At 36.8% G+C, this 22,639-nt stretch overlaps 1 protein-coding gene across 4 annotated transcripts in view; it reads right to left on the bottom strand.

Moving 5' to 3' along the window:
• Positions 1-22,639, bottom strand: part of SESTD1 (SEC14 and spectrin domain containing 1) — a 136,173-nt gene that overhangs the window by 4,934 nt on the left and 108,600 nt on the right. For all 4 annotated transcript variants that reach the window (XM_082689364.1, XM_082689362.1, XM_082689363.1 and 1 more), the window contains 6 exons: positions 13,727-13,921; positions 13,084-13,198; positions 11,496-11,655; positions 3,612-3,693; positions 2,657-2,779; positions 1,689-1,880 (listed from right to left, as the gene is read on the bottom strand). In XM_082689364.1, the coding sequence (XP_082545490.1) occupies positions 1,689-1,880; positions 2,657-2,779; positions 3,612-3,693; positions 11,496-11,655; positions 13,084-13,198; positions 13,727-13,921 (867 nt within the window). The remainder of the gene's footprint in view (positions 1-1,688; positions 1,881-2,656; positions 2,780-3,611; positions 3,694-11,495; positions 11,656-13,083; positions 13,199-13,726; positions 13,922-22,639) is intronic.

Genomic DNA, 22,639 nt, shown 5'->3' with positions numbered 1-22,639 from the left:
AGATTTCGTTCTCGGCTGAGTGATACTCCATTGTGTGTACACTCCACATCCTCTTAACCTATTCATCTATGAATGAATACTTGGGCTGCTACTATAACTTGGGTTATTGCATATAATGCTGTTATTAACATCAGGGTGCATGTATACTTTAAATTAGTATTTTTGTATATTGCATTCTTTGGGTAAACCCTAACAGTGGGATTGCTGGATTGAAGGGCAGTTCTATTTTTAACTTTCTGAGGAACCTTGTACTGTTTTCCAGAGTGGCCTTGCAGATAACTTTTTAAGATACTGCTTTCAAAATGTATCAGGGTTGTTAGATATTGGGCCAGTAGTCACCCTTGCACAGGAGGCAGGGGCAGCAGGAACAATGTGACTAAAAGAGATTCTGAGGTGCTGGTAATGTCTGTTGTTTGAATAGTGCAGTGATTTCACAGGCATGCTCACTTTGTGAAAATTCATTGAACAGACTGAATTCAACAAACATTTACGATCTGTACACTTTTCTGTGTTAATATACTTAAATAAAAACTTTTCATTAAAACAATCAGTAGGGGAACCTGGGTGGCTCAGGTTGTTAAGCGTGTGCCTTCGGCTCAAGCCCTGAATCAGGCTCCCTGCTCAGCGGGGAGTCTGCTTCTCCCTCTCCCTTTGCCCCTCCCCCAGCTTGTGTGCATTCTCTCTCTCTAATAAATAAATAAAATCTTTTTAAAAAAAATAAAACAATCAGTAGGTAAATAGGTGAAGCCGCTTATATACTTTCACCTTCATTATTGTTAGGCCTATTTTAAACCAAAACACTGACCTGTGGAGTTCTGTGACCAGCTCAGCAAGAGTTAACTATAAACACTTCCCAACAGAGATACAGTAGAACACTGCGCAATTCCTGAATTCCTAGTCACATCTCTTCTGTTCTACAGACTAGGCTATATCACATTTACGCCTTCAGTTTCTCACGTTTCATATGGTACTGAACATCCCCTACACATAAACTTCCATTGTGAGAGATCAAAACAAAGTTAACTATATAACAAAGCTCCTCTTCAGAGTGGAGATGTAATGGTTGAGTGCTATAAAGTTTCTCTGCGCAGAGTTACAAGAAGGGCTCTAATGAAAATCTGCCCAAATAACACTACATATTGCATTTCTGGTTTCCAGGACTGATGAATTCATTAAATAAAAAATTCTAGAATGAATCTTTAAAGATAGCAAATGAAAAAATATTTTATTTTTATCTTTATTTTCATTATTTTTAGCTGGGAGTCTATACTTTAAACCTTATAAAATTACAAAGTGCCCTTTTAAAGAATTTATGACAATTAGTTGTAGTTGCTGAGGCAAAATGTCCTTTCCTTGCATAATGAAAGCAATGGGAGTTGTCACACCCTAAAGATAGTTCATTTTGGGGGTCAGATTTGGTAAGAAGAGAAGCACTGTTGAGAGAAGACTCTTAGATGGTTTTGGATTTCTCAAACCACAGTAAGCCAGCACTGGTATACATTATATTACAAGAATTTGATTTGAACTCTCTAAGACAATATATTATATCTAAACAAACTTTAAACAATTGGATTAAAATAAGGTGGAAAAAACACAAAGGTTAATCACATAATTATAATATTAAAATTAATGCATTTTAAACATACAAAGTAAGTATTACTGAGACTACAATTTTTAAAAAAGCGAACCTTTTCAGCATTTGAGTGAAATGCAATAGCCATTTCCAGCCTATGCACTCTCTCTTCAGATGCTATTGTAAATTGTTTCCATACTCTGTTCAGTCGAGGAAGTGTGTCTCCAGATGACCGAGATGTGCAGCGCAGAGACTGACACAACACCACCGTGGCCTGTAGCAACTGTCTGCCGTAGTCATAAGTGCTCTAAAAAAGAAAAAGTAAACGTGAAATTATAGTATAAGAATTCTGAAAAGAGAGACAGGAAAAGTGTGCGGGAAGGGTTGTGGTTGCAAATAATAACACTACTGGGAATCAGTACTGAATGACTTACTTACTTACTGACACTTAATACTAAAAATTAACTGCAGGCATAAAAAAGGATGGGAAGACAACACTTTGAATTTTTAGTAAGTTTCTTTCTTGTTAGGTTTTGCTCTCGTCTTGTGTTTTCCCCATCTCATTCTTATCAACTCCACAATCCAAAAATAATGGCTGATCTCATTAACCAAAACAAATGGGTAAAGATGGGCTCTTCAAAGGGCACTTTATATCCCATGCAGAAAACTCAATTATTAGGGAAAATAAATAAAGATACTTTTAACACACACAAACACACACACAAAATCTGCATTGTTATACTAACACTGGTGAAATAGAGAAACTGGGGTTTTTACTATACCGCTATTAACTCCTCTATTTCTTATTCACTTTCATGAGTGAACAGATGGATTGCCTAAAAAATGGCATAATCTAAAACAAATCAGAGGGAGCATACAGAACCTGTATTCAGGAAAACATAAACCCTCTCAAGTTTATGCAGCCTGCTTTTGATGCACCAGCTGACATTTTCTAAGTTCTGTGATATTTCTGGAATAATATAACTAACCTTCTTGGGCTTGGAGGGTTAAGTTACATTATAATCATGCAGAAAGCTATTCAAACACTGAGCTTGTAGAAAAGGAAGATAACCAGTTCTGCACCTGTGCAACATCAACAAATTTTCTATGCTTTTCTAGTAAAACTTTCGTTTCCTGAGCATCATCACCCAATCTGATGTGGGTCTTAAGCAGGGCATCCAGAAGTTCACTTAGCCATTCTACTGCCTAAATAAAAAAATAAAGAAGAGTGACGCTGGATCCATAACTCTTATTATATCAAATCAACATGTTTATCAAAGGAAAAATTACTACCATATGATTAATTAATCTATTAGTTATAAGTCAAGTCCTTAATAGCTTATTTCATTTAAGAATGCTACATTAATTAATGATCTTTCCATCCCCTCAAAACTTTTAAAATCTAAGAACAAGATATATTAAAGAGAAGCACTTTTTAAAAATTAATAGCACATGATTCATATTAATAGATCGTGTGTTTTCCTTAATGTCCAAGCACTGGTATTACAGAAGACTGATGAATCACTGAACTCTACCTCTGAAATTAATAATATGCTATATATTAGTTAATTGAATTTAAATTAAAAAAAAAAAGATTGTGTGGAATCTCATTACAGATTTATGTTCTTATTTAAAATCATAAAGTTCCTCTAGGTCAAGCTGCACTGATGTTCTCTGATGAAAATTACACAAAGACAGCATATAGTTTTTCTAGTTGAAAAACCCTCTTGCAAGTTAAAAAAGCATTGTGCTTAAACCAGCCTTAATCTTAGCATGTAACTAACAAGTCAATAACAATAAATAATAAATAATCCCAATTTCTCACTTAATAGAGGATTTCATTAAGAAGATGAGTCATATGAGACCAGTAAAATAACTGGAAATTTAAAAACACTTTGTTATTTTAATAAGATAAACTAGAATTTGACTTAACACATTTACTTTCTTAGGACCATGAAAAGTAAACTTTTTTAACAGTTAGGTGAAATCAGTCTTTTAAGAGAAGACAACTACATCATGTGCCTGACTGATCTTTTACCTGGGCAGCATCTTCTTCACATTTAAACAACTGCACCATTTGAAGCATCTTTAACCTTCGCACATCCACCATGTCTTCACATCTAATAAACAAAAACATAAGGCAGAACATCATTTCAGTTTCATTAATAATTATTTTAACATCATCATCTGGCATGCATGTTTTATAGTATACTAAAATACTTAATCTTATACACCATGGAGACTTCCAACTACTTTGTATTGATTTGTAAGAATTTTAAGGATATCTATATTACATCAAAATACTTCAAAACTTCAAAATACCTGAAAGATCCCTAATTACAAACCCCTGAGGACAGAATGGATTCTGTGAAATACTGAAGCAAAGCATCAACAAAGTAGTACACTAAAACCCAAAGAAATCTCCATTGCCAGTTAGCATTAAACAAGCCTCAAAGATAAACATACGAAGTTTCTTAAATAATAATTTTGACAATGATGCGCCAAGGAAATAAAACAAAATAAAAACGTTGAGGAAAGATACTATATCATAATTAAAGGATCTATCCAACAAGAATATCTAACAATTGTACAAATACTTATGCTACTAACTTGAGAGCAGCTAATTACATAAACCAGTAACAAAATTAAAGAAACACACTGATAATAATACAATAATATTAGAGGACTTCAACAGCCCACTCATTGCAATGGACAGATTATTTAAGCAGAAGATCAACAAGGAAATATAGGCTTTGAATGACAAACCGGAACAGGTGGATTCACAGATATATTCACAACATTCCATCCTAAAGCAACAACTTACACATTCTTCTCGAGTGCACATGGAACATTCCCCAGAATAGATCACATCCTGGGTCACAAATCAGGTCTCAACAGGTACCAAAAGACTGGGATTATTCTCTGCATATTTTCAGACCATAATGCTTTGAAACTTGAACTCAATTACAAGAGGAAATTTAGAAAGAATTCAAATACACAGAGGTTAAAGAGCATTCTACCAAAGAATGAATGGGTCAACAGGAAATTGAAGAATTCAAAAAATTCATGGAAATAAATGAAAATGAAAACATTACTGTTTAAAACCTTCGGGATGCAACAACGGCTGTCCTAAGAGAAATATATAGCAATACAAGCCCTTCTCAAGAAACAAGAAAGGTCTCAAAACACAACCTAACCTTACAATTAAAGAGCTGGAGAAATAACAGCAAAGAAAGCCAAAACCCAACAGGAGAAGAGAATTAATAAAGATCAGAGCAGAAATCAATGAAATAGGAACCAAAAGAATAGTAGAACAGAGCAACAAAACTAGGAGCTAGTACTTTGAAAGAATTAGTAGGATCAATAAGCCCCTGGCCAGATTTATTCAAAAGAAAAAAGACCCAAACTAATAAAATCATGAATGAAAGAGGAGAGATCACAACCAACACCAAAGAAATACAAACAATTATAAGAACATATTATGAACAACTATATGACAACAAATTGGGCATTCCAGAAGAAACAGATGTATTCCTAAATGTATAAACTACCAAAACTGAAACAGTAAGAAATAGAAAACCTGAACAGACCCATAACCAGCAAGGAAATTGAAGCAATAATCAAAAATCTCCCAAGAAACAGGAGTCCAGGGCTGGATGGTTTCCCTGGGGAATTCTACCAAACTTTTAAAGAAAAATACTTACACTTCTGAAGTTGTTTCAAAAAACAGCAATGGAAGGAAAACTTCCAAACTCTTTCTATGAGGGCGGCAACCTTGATCCTAAAACCAGACAAAGAGTCCACCAAAAAGGAGAATTATAGACCAATATCCCTGATGAACATGGATGCCAAAATTCTCACCAAGATACTAGCCAATAGGATCCAACAATACATTTTTAAAAAGATCATTCTGGGGTATTTGGGTGGCTCAGCAGTTTAAGTGTCTGCCTTCAGCTCAGGTAATGATCCCAGGAACCTGGGATTGAGCCCCACTTTGGGTTCCCTGCCCAACGGGGAGTCTGCCTCTTCCCTAGCTCATGCTCTCTCTCTCTTGAAAAAATAAATAAGCAAAATCTTTAAAAAAAAAAAAAAAAAGAAAAGAATCATTCCCCACAACGAAGTGGGATTTATTCCTGGGCTGCAAACTGGTTCAACATCCACAAATCAATCAACGTGATACACTACATTAATAAAAGAAAGGACAGGAGCCATACGAGCCTCTCAATAGAGGCAGAAAAAGCATTTGAATAAATATAGCATCCTTTCTTGATTAAAACTCTTCACAGTGTAGAGATAGTGGCAACATACTAAATATCATAAAAGCCATCTATGAAAAGCCCACAGTGAATATCATCCTAAATGGGGAAAAAACTGAGAGCCTTTCCCTTAAGGTCAGGAACACAATTGGGATGTCCACCCTCACCACTGCTGTTCAATGTAGTACTACAAGTCCTAGCCTCAGCAATCTGACAACAAAAAGACATAAAAGGCTTCTGACACGGCAAAGAAGTCAAATTCTGATTCTGCAGATGACATGATACTCTATGTGGAAAACCCTAGACTCCATCCCCAAAATTGCTAGAACTCATATAGGAATTCAGCAAAGTGGCAGGATATAAAACCAACACAGAGAAATCAGTTGCATTTCTATACACTAACAATGAGACAGAAGAAAGAGAATTAAGGAGTCAATCCCATTTAAAATTGCACCAAAAACCGTAAGATACGTAGGAATAAACCAAAGAGGCAAATGAAAGAAATCGAGGAAGACTCAAAGAAATGGAAAAACATACCATGTTCATGGGTTGGAAGAAAAAATATTGTTAAAATGTCCAAAGCAATCCCTATCAAAATACCATCACAGAGCTGGAACAAATAATCCTAAAATTTGTATGGAACCAGAAAAGACCCCAAATGGCCAAAGGAACACTGAAAAAGAAAACCAAAGGTGGCGGCATCACAATTCCACTTCAACCTCTATTACAAAATTATAGTCATCAAGATAGTATGATATTGGCACAAAAGCAGACACATAGATCAATGGAAAGAATAGATAACCCAGAAATGTCCCCTCAACTCTATGGTCAGCTCATCTTCAACAAAGCAGGAAAGAATGTCCAATGGAAAAAAGACAGTCTCTTCAACAAATGGTGCTGGGAAAATTGGAAAGCCACATGCAGAAGAATGAAACTGGACCATTTCTTTAAACCATACACAAAAATAGATTCAAAATGGATGAAAGACCTAAATGTAGACAGGAATCCATTAAAAATGCTAGAGAAGAACACAGTTAGCAACCTCTTCGACCTTGGCTACAGCAAATTCTTGCTAGTTACCTCTCCAAAGGCAAGGGAAACAAAAGCAAAAATGAACTTTTGGGACTTTATCAAGATAAGAAGCTTCTGTACAGCAAAGAAAACAGTTGACAAAACCAAAAGGCAACCTACAGAATGGGAGAAGATAAATGCAAAAGACATATCAGATAAAGATTTATCCAAAATCTATAAAGAACTTATCAAACTCAACACCCAAAGAACAAAAAATCCAGTTAAGAAATGGGCAGAAGACATTAATAGGCATTTCTCCAAAGAAGACATCCAGATGGCCAACAGACACGTGAAAAGATGCTCAACATCACTCATCATCAGTGAAATACAATGCAAAACCACAATGAGATACCACCCTCACACTGGTAGAATGGCTAAAATTAACAAGGCAGGAAATGACAGATGTTGTCCAGGATGCGGAGAAAGGGGAGCCCTCTTACACTGCTGGTAGGGATGCAAGCTGGTATAGCCACTCTGGAGAATAGTATGGAGGTTCCTCAAAAATTTGAAAATAGACCTACCCTATGACCTAGTAACTACACTACTAGATACTTATCCCAAAGATAAAAATGTAATGATATGAAGGGGCACCTGCACTTCAATATTTATTGAAGCAATATTTATTGAAGCAGCAATGTGCACAACAGCCAAACTATGGAAAGAGCCCAAATGTCTATCGACAGATGAATGGATAAATAAGATATGGTATCTATCTATAGATATCTATCTATCTATCTGTATCTATAGAATGGACAAAGAATCTTGGAACACTGTGTCAAAAACTAATGATGTACTTTATGGTGACTAACATAACACAATTAAAAAAAAGAATAAAAAAAAAAAAGAATGGGCTACTATTCAGCTATCAAAAAATGAAATCTTGCCATTTATAATTATGTGAATGGAACTAAAGGGCATCATGCTAAGCAAAATAAGTCAGTCAGAGAAAGACAAGTATCATACGATCTCACTCATATGTGGAATTTAAGAAACAAAATAGAGGATCATAAGAGAGGGGAGGGAAAAATTAAACAAGATGAAATCAGGGAGGGAGATAAACTAGAAGAGAGTTTTTTTTTTTTTTTTAAGATTGTATTTATTTATTTGACAGAGTGAGATCACAAGTAGGCAGAGAGACAGGCAGAGAGAGAGGAGGAAGCAGGCTCCCCGCCAAGCAGAGAGCCCGATACGGGACTCAATCCCAGGACACCGAGATCATGACTTGAGCTGAAGGCAGAGGCTCAACCCACTGAGCCACCCAGGTACCCCTAGAAGAGAGTCTTAATCATAGGAAACAAAATGAGAGTCGCTGAAGGAGGGGAGGTGATGGGATGGCGTAACTGGGTGTTAAGGAAGGCACATGATGTAATAAGCACTTGGTATTATATATGTTGGATGAGTCACTGACCTCTACCTCTAAAACTAATAATACACCATGTTAATTAACTGAATTTAAATTTTAAAAAGACAGCAAACAATGTAAGTGTACAACAGAAAAATAAAAAATTATGGAATATTCATAGAAAACATAACTTTTATAGCAGTGTAAAGACTGACCTGCAATACATGAATTATTGGTATTGAATCTCTCAAACATAATCTGAGTTTTTTTTGAAAGGGCATTTTAATAAATCTTGAAAATAAGCAAAAAAAAGTTAACACTTTTCATTATATTTCATCACCCAAAGTAATATCTAATTTTGAATTTTTTTAAAAAAAGAACAAACAAAAAAACCCACTCCATCTATGTTCCAAAAGAGAAAAAAAAAAAAAAAAAAAAAAACAACTCTTGATCTCTGGGTGTAGAGAGAAACAATTCAGAGTACTTCAAAATTTTAGTGTGGTCTGTCCTATATAATAGACGACTGAACTTTCAAGGTGACTTTAGCTACCTCAGCTCTGATCTATTCGCTTTGTCCTCATGCAATTTCATGTATTTTAGAGGAAAAGTGAACTCACTACAATCTCAAACACTAATGACCAGTTACCCAGAAGGCACTGAGCTCCATGACAGTCAGTGTTCTTAAAGAAGGTGAATAATAATACAGAAATCATTGTCACAAGGCTATTTTTTATAAAGAGCGCCCTTTATAAAAGCCTATTAACATAGTACTAAAATGAATCTGGTTACAGTTATCCTACAAGGGACTAAAAGGAAGTGATGATTAGAAGTATTTTTAAAATCTGAAGCTAAACAATGTAAGACATTTTAATGATGAAGATGATATCATAGATATATTTAATGCATACTGTCAGGTGTCAAATAATGTGCTTCATGGTCTCAACTATTATGTTGGTTCCATTTTTGGCAGCAGAGTTCTAAACAAACAATGTGGTGAGGGCTACTATGGAGCTATGTAAAGAGTTCTATGGGAGCAGGGAGGAACAAGTAATTAATATGTCCTACAAATCTAAAAAGCCTTCCAAAAATAAGTATCCCCAAGTCTTTAAGAATCCAGCAAGAAGAAAATGAAGAAAGTAGTAGTCTAAGTCATAGATTCATGAAACAGCACGATGCATTCAAGAAAGTGAACAACTGTGTCTGTAAAAATTGCAGGACATAAGATTATATGGGATTGAATTATGAAGAATCTCCTACACTATTTCAAGGAGACTGAACTTCATCGGAGAAAACAGGAAATCATGAAGTGGGGTCTTATGATTAGATATGCACTTTACAATGATTATTCTCATGTACAACAGACTAGAGAGGATCAAGGCCAGAGGCAGATAAAAGAGAAGATTTTAAATAGAAAATTTCAGGACTCAGAGACAGCAGAACTTAAAATATTTGATCGGGCTATATGGGGTGAGGAGGAGTATGGATTTTAGGATAAATCCCAAATTTGGTACCTGATACTAACTTTAACCTAGATAAGATATTAAAAGAGAAGATCAAGGGGCACCTGGGTGGCTCAGTGGGTTAAAGCCTCTACCTTCGGCTCAGGTCGTGATCCCAGGGTCCTGGAATCGAGCCCCGTATCAGGCTCTCTGCTTAGCGGGGAGCCTGCTTCCCAGTCTCTCTGCCTGCCTCTCTGCCTACTTGTTATCTCGTCTGACTTGTGATCTCTGTCTGTGAAATAAATGAATAAAAGAAGATCAAGTATCTGGACATACTAGGTTTGAGGAATGTGTGCGGCACCCACCTAGAGATACTAAGTAGGCCAAGTATAGTTATGGGTCCAAAGCATAGGACAGGAGTCTGGGTCAGAACCATAAATACTCAATCACAACCAAATAAAATAAAATCATTCAAGTAGTGAAACCATCCAGAGAGAACACATAGACTAAAACGACTGGGCCTCAAACCCTGAAAGCAGAGAAATTAGCTAGAGGACAAAAAAATAACAGTGAAGAAGACTAAGAAGAAACAGATTATTGGGATCATGAGGGTGTTTTCAGAAGACAAGGTTGTCAGAAAGTTTCACGAAGAAACTTTCCAATGCTATTCAGCGTGATCAAGCAATGTGAAGACCAAAAATACTCCCTGGATTTTGAGGGAGATCAAGCATTTATTACATGATAATTACAAAGTCACGGATGATATCAGTAAGAGCAAATCCAGTGAAATAGGGTAGAAGTCAGACTGAGGAGGGTTGAAAAGTTAATGGGAGGCAGTTAGGAAATAGTATGAGTATAGATTAGACCTTCAAATGACTTATTGTCAGGAAGGAGAATTCTAGGGCTAGAAGAGACAAAGAAAGAGTTGAGGAGGAAAGTATATGCATGTGTGGGTTTTTTTTTTTTTTTTTTTTTTAATGAGAGATTTAAGCATTTAAATGAGAGGCAGAGATCAGAGTAGAGAATGAGAGTAGACAGGGAAGACAGGAGGGTACGTGACTTATTAAATACAGAGCTACAGCATCCTTTGTGATTAGAATAAAATAATGAAATGGGTAAGTTTGCATGTGAGGTTAGAAGGAATTCCTCACTAATGAGTATTTTCTCTGTAATGTAGAAATAGTTTCTGTGAGGTTTTGTTGATATCCTAAAATTTTTAAGTGTCCAAAAATTTCATAAACCATGCTATACTGTATATACTTTCATATATTAATTTCATACTTTACTTTGTAATGTTCTCTCAGGTGCTACTGCAAATTGAATTTTCAAAGAATCTTTTAAATTCCTGACTCTATATGAAATAAAACTAAATAGCCCCTTGCCCAGAGTCCACTATCTAATCCTTTCAGAGCACATATGAGTACAATGATAGTGTGACAATTTGTGAGAACTGTAGATGAAGAAACTGATGAAAGAAGATGACATATTTAATAGCAACTCTAAACCAAATGAAAACAGAAAATCAAAATTCTCCAAAAAGGGTTTTCTTAAAACATGAAAGGGTCATAGGCTATAGTAGAAATATGGAATACAAAGTACTTGGGTGTAACTAAAATTTTATCACTAAATTAAAAAGGGGAAAAGTACCATTAGTTGAACAAATTGTCACAATTTGTTAGTACAATTATATACAACAATTACATTCACCAAAACTTACTACAAGCCTTCTATTTTGTACGGAAAACATAAATTATATCACTTCTCATTTTATTATGTCATTTTAGCAAAAATTAACATTAACAGTCAAACTTTGCCTTTGTTTCCTAAGCTGCATATCTTCCATCACTCCTTGTATGTGGTCCACATTTTCTTTATTTTCAATGGTTACATCCTTTCCATAGGCCCAGGATGCCTGATTGGAGATCTGATCCAGAAGTCCTTGACCTTTTTCACGCAAACCTTGTAATCCTACATCTAAAACAAAAGTTCCTAGATTTAATCTCTTAAACAAAGGAGGTGCTTTCCCTCCCTCAAGGAAATCCCCCCAGCAGATACTGTACTACGCACTGATAGCTTTGTATGTTAAACTACCTTGGGAGGAGGTTCTCTGAACACTTCAAGGAATAAACCCATTTAAACGTGGTTCAAACTGAGCTCCCTCTCACGCCAAATTCTGCCTAAAGATAATTTCCAAAAGGTAAATTTCCACTGATGATACTTATTTTTGAAAACTGAAAGCAGGAAGAAAATGTGAGAAGTTCTATTTTGATTAGTAATATTTTTCAGTTTGTTTCCTTTGTGCTTCTATGTAGTCCAATTTTTAAGAGAACACGCCAAACATTTTGTTCAAGATAATGTTTAAGAGTTACAAGACTTCAAAGCATTCAAGCAATGCAATATCATTGAAAAAGGATGCTGAATATGTTGAGTTCAGGCATCTTCCAGTTTACACCTAATGAGAGGGAACATTTAGGATAGATTTACAGTACCCCAAACCAACAAGCACACAGGAATTCCTTTCTTTTTAAATGAGAAGTATGGTTCTAGAAAGCTTCTGATCCTTTGAAATAAACTGCATTTGGCAAATTAAATACAAAATACGTATTATGCCTATCATGTGTTAAAATAACAAAGGCTGCAAACAAATGCCCATACAAACATGATTTTTCAAACACATTCCCTCAAATCCTTTTCAATAATTGATTAATTTGGTTCAATCATGTGTCACCATTTTCTACTAAGTCTGTCTTAGGTTTCTGCTTCTTTACCTCCATTCCCCTTTGCCCTCCTATCCTACCCAGAACAACCCTTTCTTCCCTTTTGTACATCCACTATCTCCTCTACAGTCATGACCTAGGGAAATTCACTGTACTTCCTTCCTACTGTAGTAAAATGTGAAGTGTCAAGTGAACTGGGATCATCCTCCCCTTGGGAGAGTAGGTAACCTTGGCAATATTCCCAATTTGGAGAAACAAATGCACAGAACCAAACCAACTATTTATTCACAAGGTTAGGATATAGCAACAACCAAAATCACTGCATAAAACACAGTTTTGGGGCATACAGGATTTACCACAGAACACTTCACAGCTAATTACAGCTTATGCATGCACTACAAATAACTGTTCGTAGTATATGCAAGACATAGCACCTATAGATATACCTGGGTAAAGAAGAAAGGCTAAAGGCCCAATGAAGGAAGGGTGACAGACCATCAATGAAAAATAGTAATTTTACCATGTGTTACACCCTTCAAGGGAATAAAACCTATTTTATACTAATTTTTCCTGTGTTTCCTATAAATAATTATAATTAGCTCAGTGTAAGTTGACTTCTCTAACCATAGTAATGATATTTCTAAAAAAAGAACCTTATGTTTCAGCATTGTTAAAATCTGCTTACCAACACTTTTCAGCTTCTCTTCAAGCAGTTTTAAAGTCTGCTGAATCGATGCTCCATCAGCTGGTGCTACATCTACGCACAACATCCCTAATAAGCCATCCAACTGCTGAGACAACTAAAGCAGAGGGACACCAAAGAGATAACCCTGATGTGATCAGCATCTAAAGTGTTTAATGATTAATGAGGTTTATATCTAATGAGGTTATCACAATTACACTTGAAAAAGTCTTTGCTGTTAAAAGACAAGGGCGAATAATTAGAATACATGTTATCTGAAAAGACAGAACACATAGAGGCATGTACCAGGAAGACAAAGATTTATATCCAGGTAAGCAGAATGTAGTAAAGTACTCAAACGTCCATTGCAATCTAGGTTATAAAGCATAAATAGAGAAATGATCAAAATGAAATATATCTAAGTTCAAACACTATTTAGACAAAAAATGTTTAGTTGCATGCAAAATGACTTAAAAATGAAAAGAAAATTTTTAAGAAAATCGAAGACTTTTATCATCTCCCCATGACTAAATTATTTTATTTTTCCAGAAAAATAATTAGGAGACATGCAAACCTGCAAAATTTATGTGCAGATAAGTGTTCAGATCATTTGAAGAACAGAAAAGCAATCAGAGTAGAAACTTACATCTTGGGCAACACCATGAAATTCAAGAGCTGCTTGTAAGAGATTCTGCCTAAATTCCAGTTGACTGGCCTGTCGATAGCAAACATCACTAAGTTGTTGCTGCAGTGACTTCAGTTCCACAAGATCTTCCTCGTCCCCAGCATTTAAGAGTGCTGCAATTTGCTGATTAAGTTCCACATACACTGCAAACCATTCCTGTAACACACATGTTGTACATTAAGGATCAAATTGGCTCCTGAAGAACCGCACCACATTTTATAATTCTTCCAGATAAACTAAGTAACATATATGATAATTCTGTAAGGCAGAATTACTTAAAGTGAGGATGAGAAGTCCCCAACCCCCAAATCCTTCCACATGACTCCCGGAACTCACTCTTATCAACGTCAGTATCTATCCCATATCTTCATCTTTGTATCTAAATGGTTCCTTTCCTTTCCAGTTCTACGTGAAACCTGTCCATCCTCAGAGAAAATTATTACCAGATCATTTCTTCTCTCTTTCTCTTAAAACCTACATCTCCTTTAAAGTGCATGCTGTTGGATAACATCCTTCCAAACCTTTCCCATTAAGCACCTTCTTCCAGGGAGTTTGGCAATGGTCACGGCCCTCCGCTCTGGGTCAGCGTTTCCACTGACTCCCACCATGTACACATCCTTGCAGTACTCTTATTAATTCTGTCTCCTGATTCCCTCCCTCACTTGCAACCATCCTGTCCCTACCCCAAATCAGCTACCTACTCCAACACATGTAAATTCTTGTCGTAATCATGTATTACCATACAGCTCCCAAAGCTTCAAGAATCTCATTCTCTAACCACCAGCTACTGACTCTCTTGGTCACACTCTTAAGGACAACTCACTCCTACAGCTCCATGAGACTACCCAATCCACTGACCTGCTTGTTTCATGGCCCAGCACGAAAGAGTCCCACATCCTCACTTCTGTCTTTGATCAGAGGCTATAATCACCTCCCAGAGCATAACCCATACTCATGCCCTGCATCTTCCTTTTCCAATCCACCTGTCAAGACCTCAGACCTGGTATCTCTGCCTACTGTATACCTACACCAGAGCAGCAATATGGCTGGATAATAACAATGATGTGAACAGGTGTCTTTTTAAAGTTATAGTGTATGTAAATATATAGATTCTCTCCACATAAAAGTATATAAAGTATATAAATAACCTCAAATAGACCTTCAGCAATCCTATTTCTCTAGTCAATGAATTTTCCCACTCTCATGATTATTTGTTTTTTTCACTCCTTAAATCTCCAACTCCCTTTCCCTCTCTTCATTCCCAGCCAAAACTCTAACTTCATTTTCTCTCCGACAAACCTATGACCCTCCCTCTTTTCTGCAGCCTTGTGCTTCGCCCTCCCCACTAAAATAGCAGATGAACTGTCCCTGGTTCTAAAGTAGCCACTTAACTTGCACTCTTTGTCCTCTATTACCTACACAAGGCTTTGCCCTTGCACTTATCTTTTCTCTCCCATCATCAATTCATTCTTCTTAATTGGATTATTTCTACCAGCATACAAATAAGGTGCAGTATCTTATATTAAAAAACAGAACTGCACTCAAGACCAAGGCTGTCCCTTAAAGGAATACTCTATACTCATTCTATCTCCTATTTCCCATTCCCTTGTTAACCCATTCTCATCAGGATTTTGTCCTTCCCGCTCTTAGCAAATTCTCAGTCTTTACCTAATTTGGGTCTCTCAGTTGCATTTTACAAAGGCAACCACTTCCTTCTTGAAATGCCTTTTTCTATTCTTTCCTCAGACACAACAGTTCTGCTGCCCTCCTTCTGCTTCTTGCCTTCCAAAATTAGGAGTGACCTGGGGTTCAGTTTTCCAAAGGTTCTTTTCTTCTAAATTGTACTCTTTGGGCTTGGATGAGTTCATCTGGTCCCATGCCTTTAAATAACACTTATATGCTGATAATTCCCACATTAATATCCTCACCTTGTCCCCTTCCCTGAACCCGACAGTGATCCTCAAGTGTCCACCAACTATCTCCATTTGGATGAGTATTAGACATCTAAAATTTAACCTGCCCCTGAAGCTACAAATTCTGTAGAATCCCAACCTGCTTCTCTCACAGTCTTTCCCAACTTAAGAGTGGCTAAGGCCAAACACCTGATTCTTACAAGAGCAAGACTTGCTGGCTCAACCTCAGCAATGTGACAACTGCTTACTACATCTACTGCCTCCATACTATTAGTCTCCAGTCTTCCTGTTTTGTTGTTTGTTCCTAGTCCTTATTTTCCACATGGTAGCCAGATATCTTTTTATTTTATTTATTTATTTTTAAATATTTTATTTATTTATCTGACAGACAGAGATCAAAAGCAGGCAGAGAGGTAGGCGGGGGTGAGGGTGGGGGAAGGGGAAGCAAGCTCCCTGTTGAGCAGAAAACCCGATGCGGGGCTTGATCCCAAGATCCTGGGATCATGACCTGAGCCAAAGGTAGAGGCTTTAACCTACTGAGCCACCCAGGTGCCCCCAGAGATTTTTTTTTTTAAGAGTTTTATTTATTTATTTGACAGACAGAGGCAGAGAGGCAGGCAGAAAGAGAAGAAGAGAAGCAGGCTCCCTGCTGAGCAGAGAGCCTGTGCAGGGCTCCATCCCAGGACCCTAGGATCATGACCTGAGCTGAAGGCAGAGACTTTAAACCACTGAGCCACCCAGGCGCCCCTCCCAGAGATCTTTTTAAAAACATGTATCACACAGACCTGTACCCCTGGGTCTAATAATACATTATATGTTAATAAAAAAGAAAAGAAAAAAAAATGTATCATTTCTCTGCTCAAAAATCCCTTCAATGGGGGCGCCTGGGTGGCTCAGTGGGTTAAGCCGCTGCCTTTGGCTTAGGTCATGATCTCAGTGTCCTGGGATCGAGTTCCACATCAGGCTCTCTGCTCGGCAGGGAGCCTGCTTCCCTTCCTCTCTCTCTGCCTGTCTCTCTGCTTACTTGTGATCTCTCTGTCAAATAAATAAATAAAATCTTTAAGAAAAAAAAAAAATCCCTCCAATGATTTCATGTAACATGTAAAATAAATGTCAAGCGGCGCCTGGGTGGCTCAGTGGGTCCTGGGATCGAGCCCTGCATCAGGCTCTCTGCTCAGCAGGGACCCTGCTTCCCTACCTCTCTCTGCCAGCCTCTCTGCCTACTTGTGATCTCTGTCAAATAAATAAAATCTTAAAAAATATAATAAATGACAAGGGACGCATGAGTGGCTTAGTCGTTTCAGCATCTGCCTTCAGCTCAGGTCATGATACTAGGGTCATGGGATCAAGCTCCATGTCTGGCTCTCCGCTCAGTGGGGAGGCTGCTTCTCCCTCTCTGCCTACTGCTCCCCCTGCTTGTGTTCTCTCCCTCTCCCCCCAAATAAATAAATAAAATCCTTAAAAAAAAATAAAATAAATGTCAAGTTCCCTTTTGGGGGTGAAATGGACATGATTTGGCTCCGGACTCCCTTAGAAACATTGTTTTGTGTGACCTTGCTCACTGCACTACAACACCACCAACATAACTTGCTGTTCCATTACAATGGCAAGTAAGCACCTACCTACAGTGTTTTTACTTCTGTGTCCTCAATCTGAACTGCCTTTTGCTTGAATTGCTCCTTCACATCATTTCAAGGTTTCTGATTAAATGTGATCTCAGAGAGGCCTTTCCTAAAAGCCTTGCCTTACCTTCTCTCCATTCCCTTTTTTCCAATATGAACTTAAATTCCATATTATAAGACAGTGCTATATAGCCAAGAGTCTAGAACCTGTGACATTTATTATGTGTTCAGTTAATATGTAGCAAATGAACATATAAAGCACTTCATATCAGATACTGTAGATTAGCTGATATTAAATTAAGTAGGTAATAGGTACTGCTCTAAATGTGGTATACTCTTGTGCCCTGTACCTAAAACTTGGGCTTCTCTATTTTTTCATGTTGTTTTATTGCTTGAACTACTATGAAATTTCTGAATATTATTATATAGACAATGTAGTCAGATGTAGAGAAAAGAACAATGGATGTGAAAGACGAACTCAAGGTCTTTTTTCCTTATAAAGGGGTGTCATCTTCATTAACTCACTTATCTCTCAGAACCTGTTTTTTTGTTTATTTGTTTTTCCTTTCGAGCAGTGATTTTCAACTGGGGGCTATTTTGCTTCAGAGGGAATATTTTGCAATATCCAGAGACATTTTTGGCCACAATGGAGAGGGCGCAATACTAATGCATCCAGTGGGTAGAGGCCAGTGATGCGGCCAAATGACCCTATAATGTACAGGATAGCCACTACAACAAAGATCCATCTGCCCAAAGTGTCATAGGGCCAAGACTGAGAAACCCTGTTCTGTATAACAGTGATGATATCATCGGTCTTACCTACCTTATTGGTTATTGTATAAATTAATTACATAATACTATGTGTAAAATACTTTTGAAACCACAGAGTGATTATATATTTTTAAAATTTTTTATAAAGATTTTATTTATTTATTGGACAGAGAGATCACAAGTAGGCAGAGAGGCAGGCAGAGAGAGAGGAGGAAGCAGGCTCCCTGCTGAGCAGAGAGCCCAAATCGGGGCTTGATCCCAGCACCCTGGGATCATGACCGGAGCCGAAGGCAGAGGCTTAACCCACTGAGCCACCCAGGCGCCCCCAGAGAGTGATTATAAAGTTTAACGGAGGTGGATTTAAAGCAGAAAATACAACTTGAGAAAAATATCACAGTAGTGTTCTAAAATAAAAAGGGATTTCACAGTATTCTCTATAGTACTTGTAAATTTAGTTAATATTCTAAACAAATAATTAATCCAATTCTTTGAAGAAGTAAGAGTCATGATTCAAAGAAAAATAGTAGGCTAAAGGATTAGCATCCTGGGTCACCATGTCTTACAGTGAGAACTATCTATACCATATTACCAAGGTGCTTACTAAAAATACCAAAGCTCCACCCCTGACCTACTAAGTCAGAGTCTGTAGGCAGTTTAACAGTCGCTTCAGGTGACTCTTAGAACCACTAAGGTTTAAGAACAACCATACTGGGGTTTATTTTTTTTCCTAGTCTGAACCTATAAAATAAAGGCCCTAATAACTAGAACAAGGAGGTAAACAATTTAAGAACTAGTATTTTTCTTGAAATTAAAGAAACTCACATTAGGAACTGAGGTTTTCCTAAAGAAATAATCAGTCTCTCTGGGATGTAAGGGAATAAAATCTGGAATGCACAGGCACACACACACTCTCTCTCTTCAGATTAATCAAAATGTTTTTTTCCTAGGAAATAGGAAAATATAAAATTTATAGAACCTTAGCTGAACAGGCTGCATTCAGTTCAGTTTTGGCCATCCTCGGGCCTACCTTTTATGAACATTTAACTGCGCAGGAAAAAAATCAATTCTAAGACATGCAGTTTGTATTTAGATGGTAGGTAAGAAATGAGCTTGAATGCTCACATGGTAGGACAGAGGTAGTCATCTCGATTGACAATGGAATAGTGCAGGAACTGGTGGTGATGCACAGCTGCTGAAATAATGGGTATTTATGCTCAAACCAAGACACAGGAATTCTAATCTAGAAGGAAAGAAACAGTGCCAGATCACTTGATTAAGGTCAGTATGTTCGTGAGAGATGGGTTTTGACCCTTCATGCACACCTGTTTTGCTGCTTACTATTAGGCAAGACACAACAATGTTCTCTTTGAAGACCAAAAGTCAGCATTGTGAGATGGGAGATATGAATGGAATCCTAAAGCTTCAGAGATTTATACTTCTGCACAGTCCTATGACATGTTTTCCCTAACAACCACCTACCTCAGCCCAAAAGAAAAAATCTGATTACTGAACTAAAACACATTAAAATGTACTTTAAGTTACTATTACCGTTTTTCTTATATCTTGTTATTTTTTGTTGTGCTTACCTCCTTCATATTAAAAAAGCAAACTTCCTTTTGACAAAGAACTACATATTTGTAATATTTTCATTTTCTGTATATTAAAACTAAATATTCTAATAAATTTGGGTTTATTTTTAGCTTTAAGATTATGCTTTTATAAGAATCTAAAATTTAATACTCGACAGAGTGATTTAACACAAAATGGTATGTTAATTTCTATCCCTATTAACCAATCAATATATCAGAAATTTGTCATAATTTCATTAAGACCTGAACAACTCCAACATATGCTTTAAAGCGTTCCTCTTTTTACAAAGAGAAAAGCTTTTAATAAAATATTGGAACATCATAAGCTAATATACTCATCCTGAATCAACCTATTCTCAAGGTAACAATGTAGTGCCACCTATTGGTTACAGTGCAATTCTCATTTGTAAACCTTGTAAAATGAAAAATTTCAAACTATTCAAAAGTGGAAAGAACAGTATAATGAATCTCATGTGCCATCCATCAACTAACTATCAACTCCTGACCAATTCTGTTTCTTCTACACTCCCATTCAATTTGTCCCCACCTCCCAATTTTGAAACTGACATACATCATTTAAAGAAATGAAATCCATAAACCATCAGTGTTTCTCTTTTCTCTGAAGCACCAGGTCCATGAATGCAAACAATATATGTGCATATGTCCTCAAATATTAAGAGTATAGGAAGGAAAAAAAAGTTTTATTATCTTAAGTATATCCATGAGTAGCTTTCGTTGCGAGCTAGCCAGTAAGCAGGTGAGACAGACTGACAGAGACAGAAAAATATAAAAAGGGAGAAAGAGAGAGAGAAATACTGAGAAACAGAGAGAGGAAAAAGAACTCCAAGAGTATGAAGAGACTGGTGTTTCAACCGAGTCTAGCTACCCAGTGACCGAAAAATGTTCTCTCCCAGTTTATTCATATAAAAATAAGGTGATGACATTAGAAGAATCTGTAAGATCCTCTCCAATTCAAAAGTTCTGAAATTTTATTCACATTATAAGTAAACCTGAACACACAGAGCTATCCATAAATAATTTTTTCATTTAAATTAATTTTAGGGGCACCTGGGTGGCCCAGTTGGTTAAGTGTCAGCCTTCGGCTGCAGGCATGATTTTGGGGTACGGGGATGGAGCTCCACATCGAGCAAGGAGTCTACTTCTCCCTCTCCCTCTGTCCCAACCCCAGTTCATGCTGTATTTATCTCTTACAGAGGTCTCTCTCAAATAAATAAAATATTTTTAAAAAATAAGTAAAATAAATTGATTTTTAAACTTTATAAATAAAAATACAAAAATAAAAATCTAAACACAAGAATCTCTATGTATACTATTTATAATTTCATCCATACTGTATGCAACATAAAAGATGTTTTTCAATTCCTTTTGTGAATTTCTTTATAATAGGTACATAATCTAACTTCAAAGTATAATTATTCCTCTTGACATCTTTAAAAAATAATATAATGTAGATAAATCCTGTCTTTAGGGCCCTCAAGTGTCATGTATCTTTACATAAAGGACTCTGGGGATACCTTCATAACCAAATCCTCTAGATGGAAGTCTACAATATTTTACAGCAAATACTGTTTTCAAGAACCAAAAATAGTGGGATGCCTGGGTAGCTCAGTTGGCTAAGTGTGGGCTTCAGCTCAGGTCATGATCTCAGGGTCCTGGGATCGAGTTCTGCATCAGTGTCCTTGCTCAGCATGGAGCCTGCTTCTCCCTCTGCCTGCCACTCCCCTTCTTGTGCACACATGCTCATGCTCTCTCTTTCTCTCTCTGATAAATAATTAAATACATACAATCTTTTAAGAAAGGGGGGGTGCAGACTATAGGATATGGTTACCCTATAGTAACATGCTCCAGAACAATCCACAGGGTTCAAATAAGTCACAACAGTATCAAAAATATCAAAAGAATTACGTTATTTATAAAGTACCAAGAGAGGTGCCTGGGTTAAGCTCCAGCTCTCAGTTTAGGCTCAGGTCATGATCTCAGGATCCTGAGATCCAAGCCCTGTGGCAGGTTGAGTGTAGAGTCTGCTTGAGATCCTTTCCCTCTGCTCCTCTCTACTCACGCTGTGCGCAAGTGTGTGCACTCTCTCTCAAATAAATAAATACAATCCTTAAAGATTTTTTTAAAATTTATTTGACACAGGTGGGGAGGCAAGCAGAAGGAGAAGCAGGCTCCCCACTGAGCAGAGCCTGACATGGGGCTCAATCCCAAGACCCTGGGATCATGACCTGAGCCAATGGCAGACGTTTAACCGAATAAGCCACCCAGGCATCCCTTAAATAAAATCTTAAAAATACATAAATAAAATTTTAAAAAATAATAAAAATAAAAAGTACCAAGAACAATAAAAGATTATAACCTCAGGAACAGGAGTTAGAAGCTAAATACAAATTACTCAGTATATTTTATTAGCATAAAAGGAAAAAGCATTATGTTGGACCCTGTGAAATGAATAAAATATACAGATTTTTTTCAATTATAGGATTTCATAAGATTTCATTTCAATCTTTTATAAGTACTGGGATGCTCGGGTGGCTCAGTCAGTTAAACACCCGACTCTTAATTTTTGGCTCAGGTTAGGGTTGTGAGATCAAGCACGGCATAGGGCTCTGCAGTGGGCATGGAGCCTGCTTAAGATTCTCTCTCCCTTTCCCTTTGTCCTTCCCTCTTCCCCTTCCCTCTTTATCCATCAATCAATCTCTTAAGAATACTAATTAGGAAAACTGCAGACAATATACAATCTTTAGATGATTTCAAATCCAAATCTTGTGATATCTCTTCCATATTATTCTCTCAGCTAGATTACAGATACTACAGAGTACAGTATATATTTTATCTGCCAATACAACATATTATTAAAGCTGATCTGGGGAATATTACAAAGAAAACAATATAAGGAGCTGAACAGAATGGTATATATAAAAGAGGAAAATAACGTCAAATATTGTTTAAAATATCTTT

This window comes from Mustela nivalis, assembly GCF_964662115.1.
Source record: "Mustela nivalis genome assembly, chromosome: 11".
Taxonomy (NCBI): domain Eukaryota; kingdom Metazoa; phylum Chordata; class Mammalia; order Carnivora; family Mustelidae; genus Mustela; species Mustela nivalis.
This window is presented reverse-complemented; position numbering and strand designations above follow the sequence as displayed.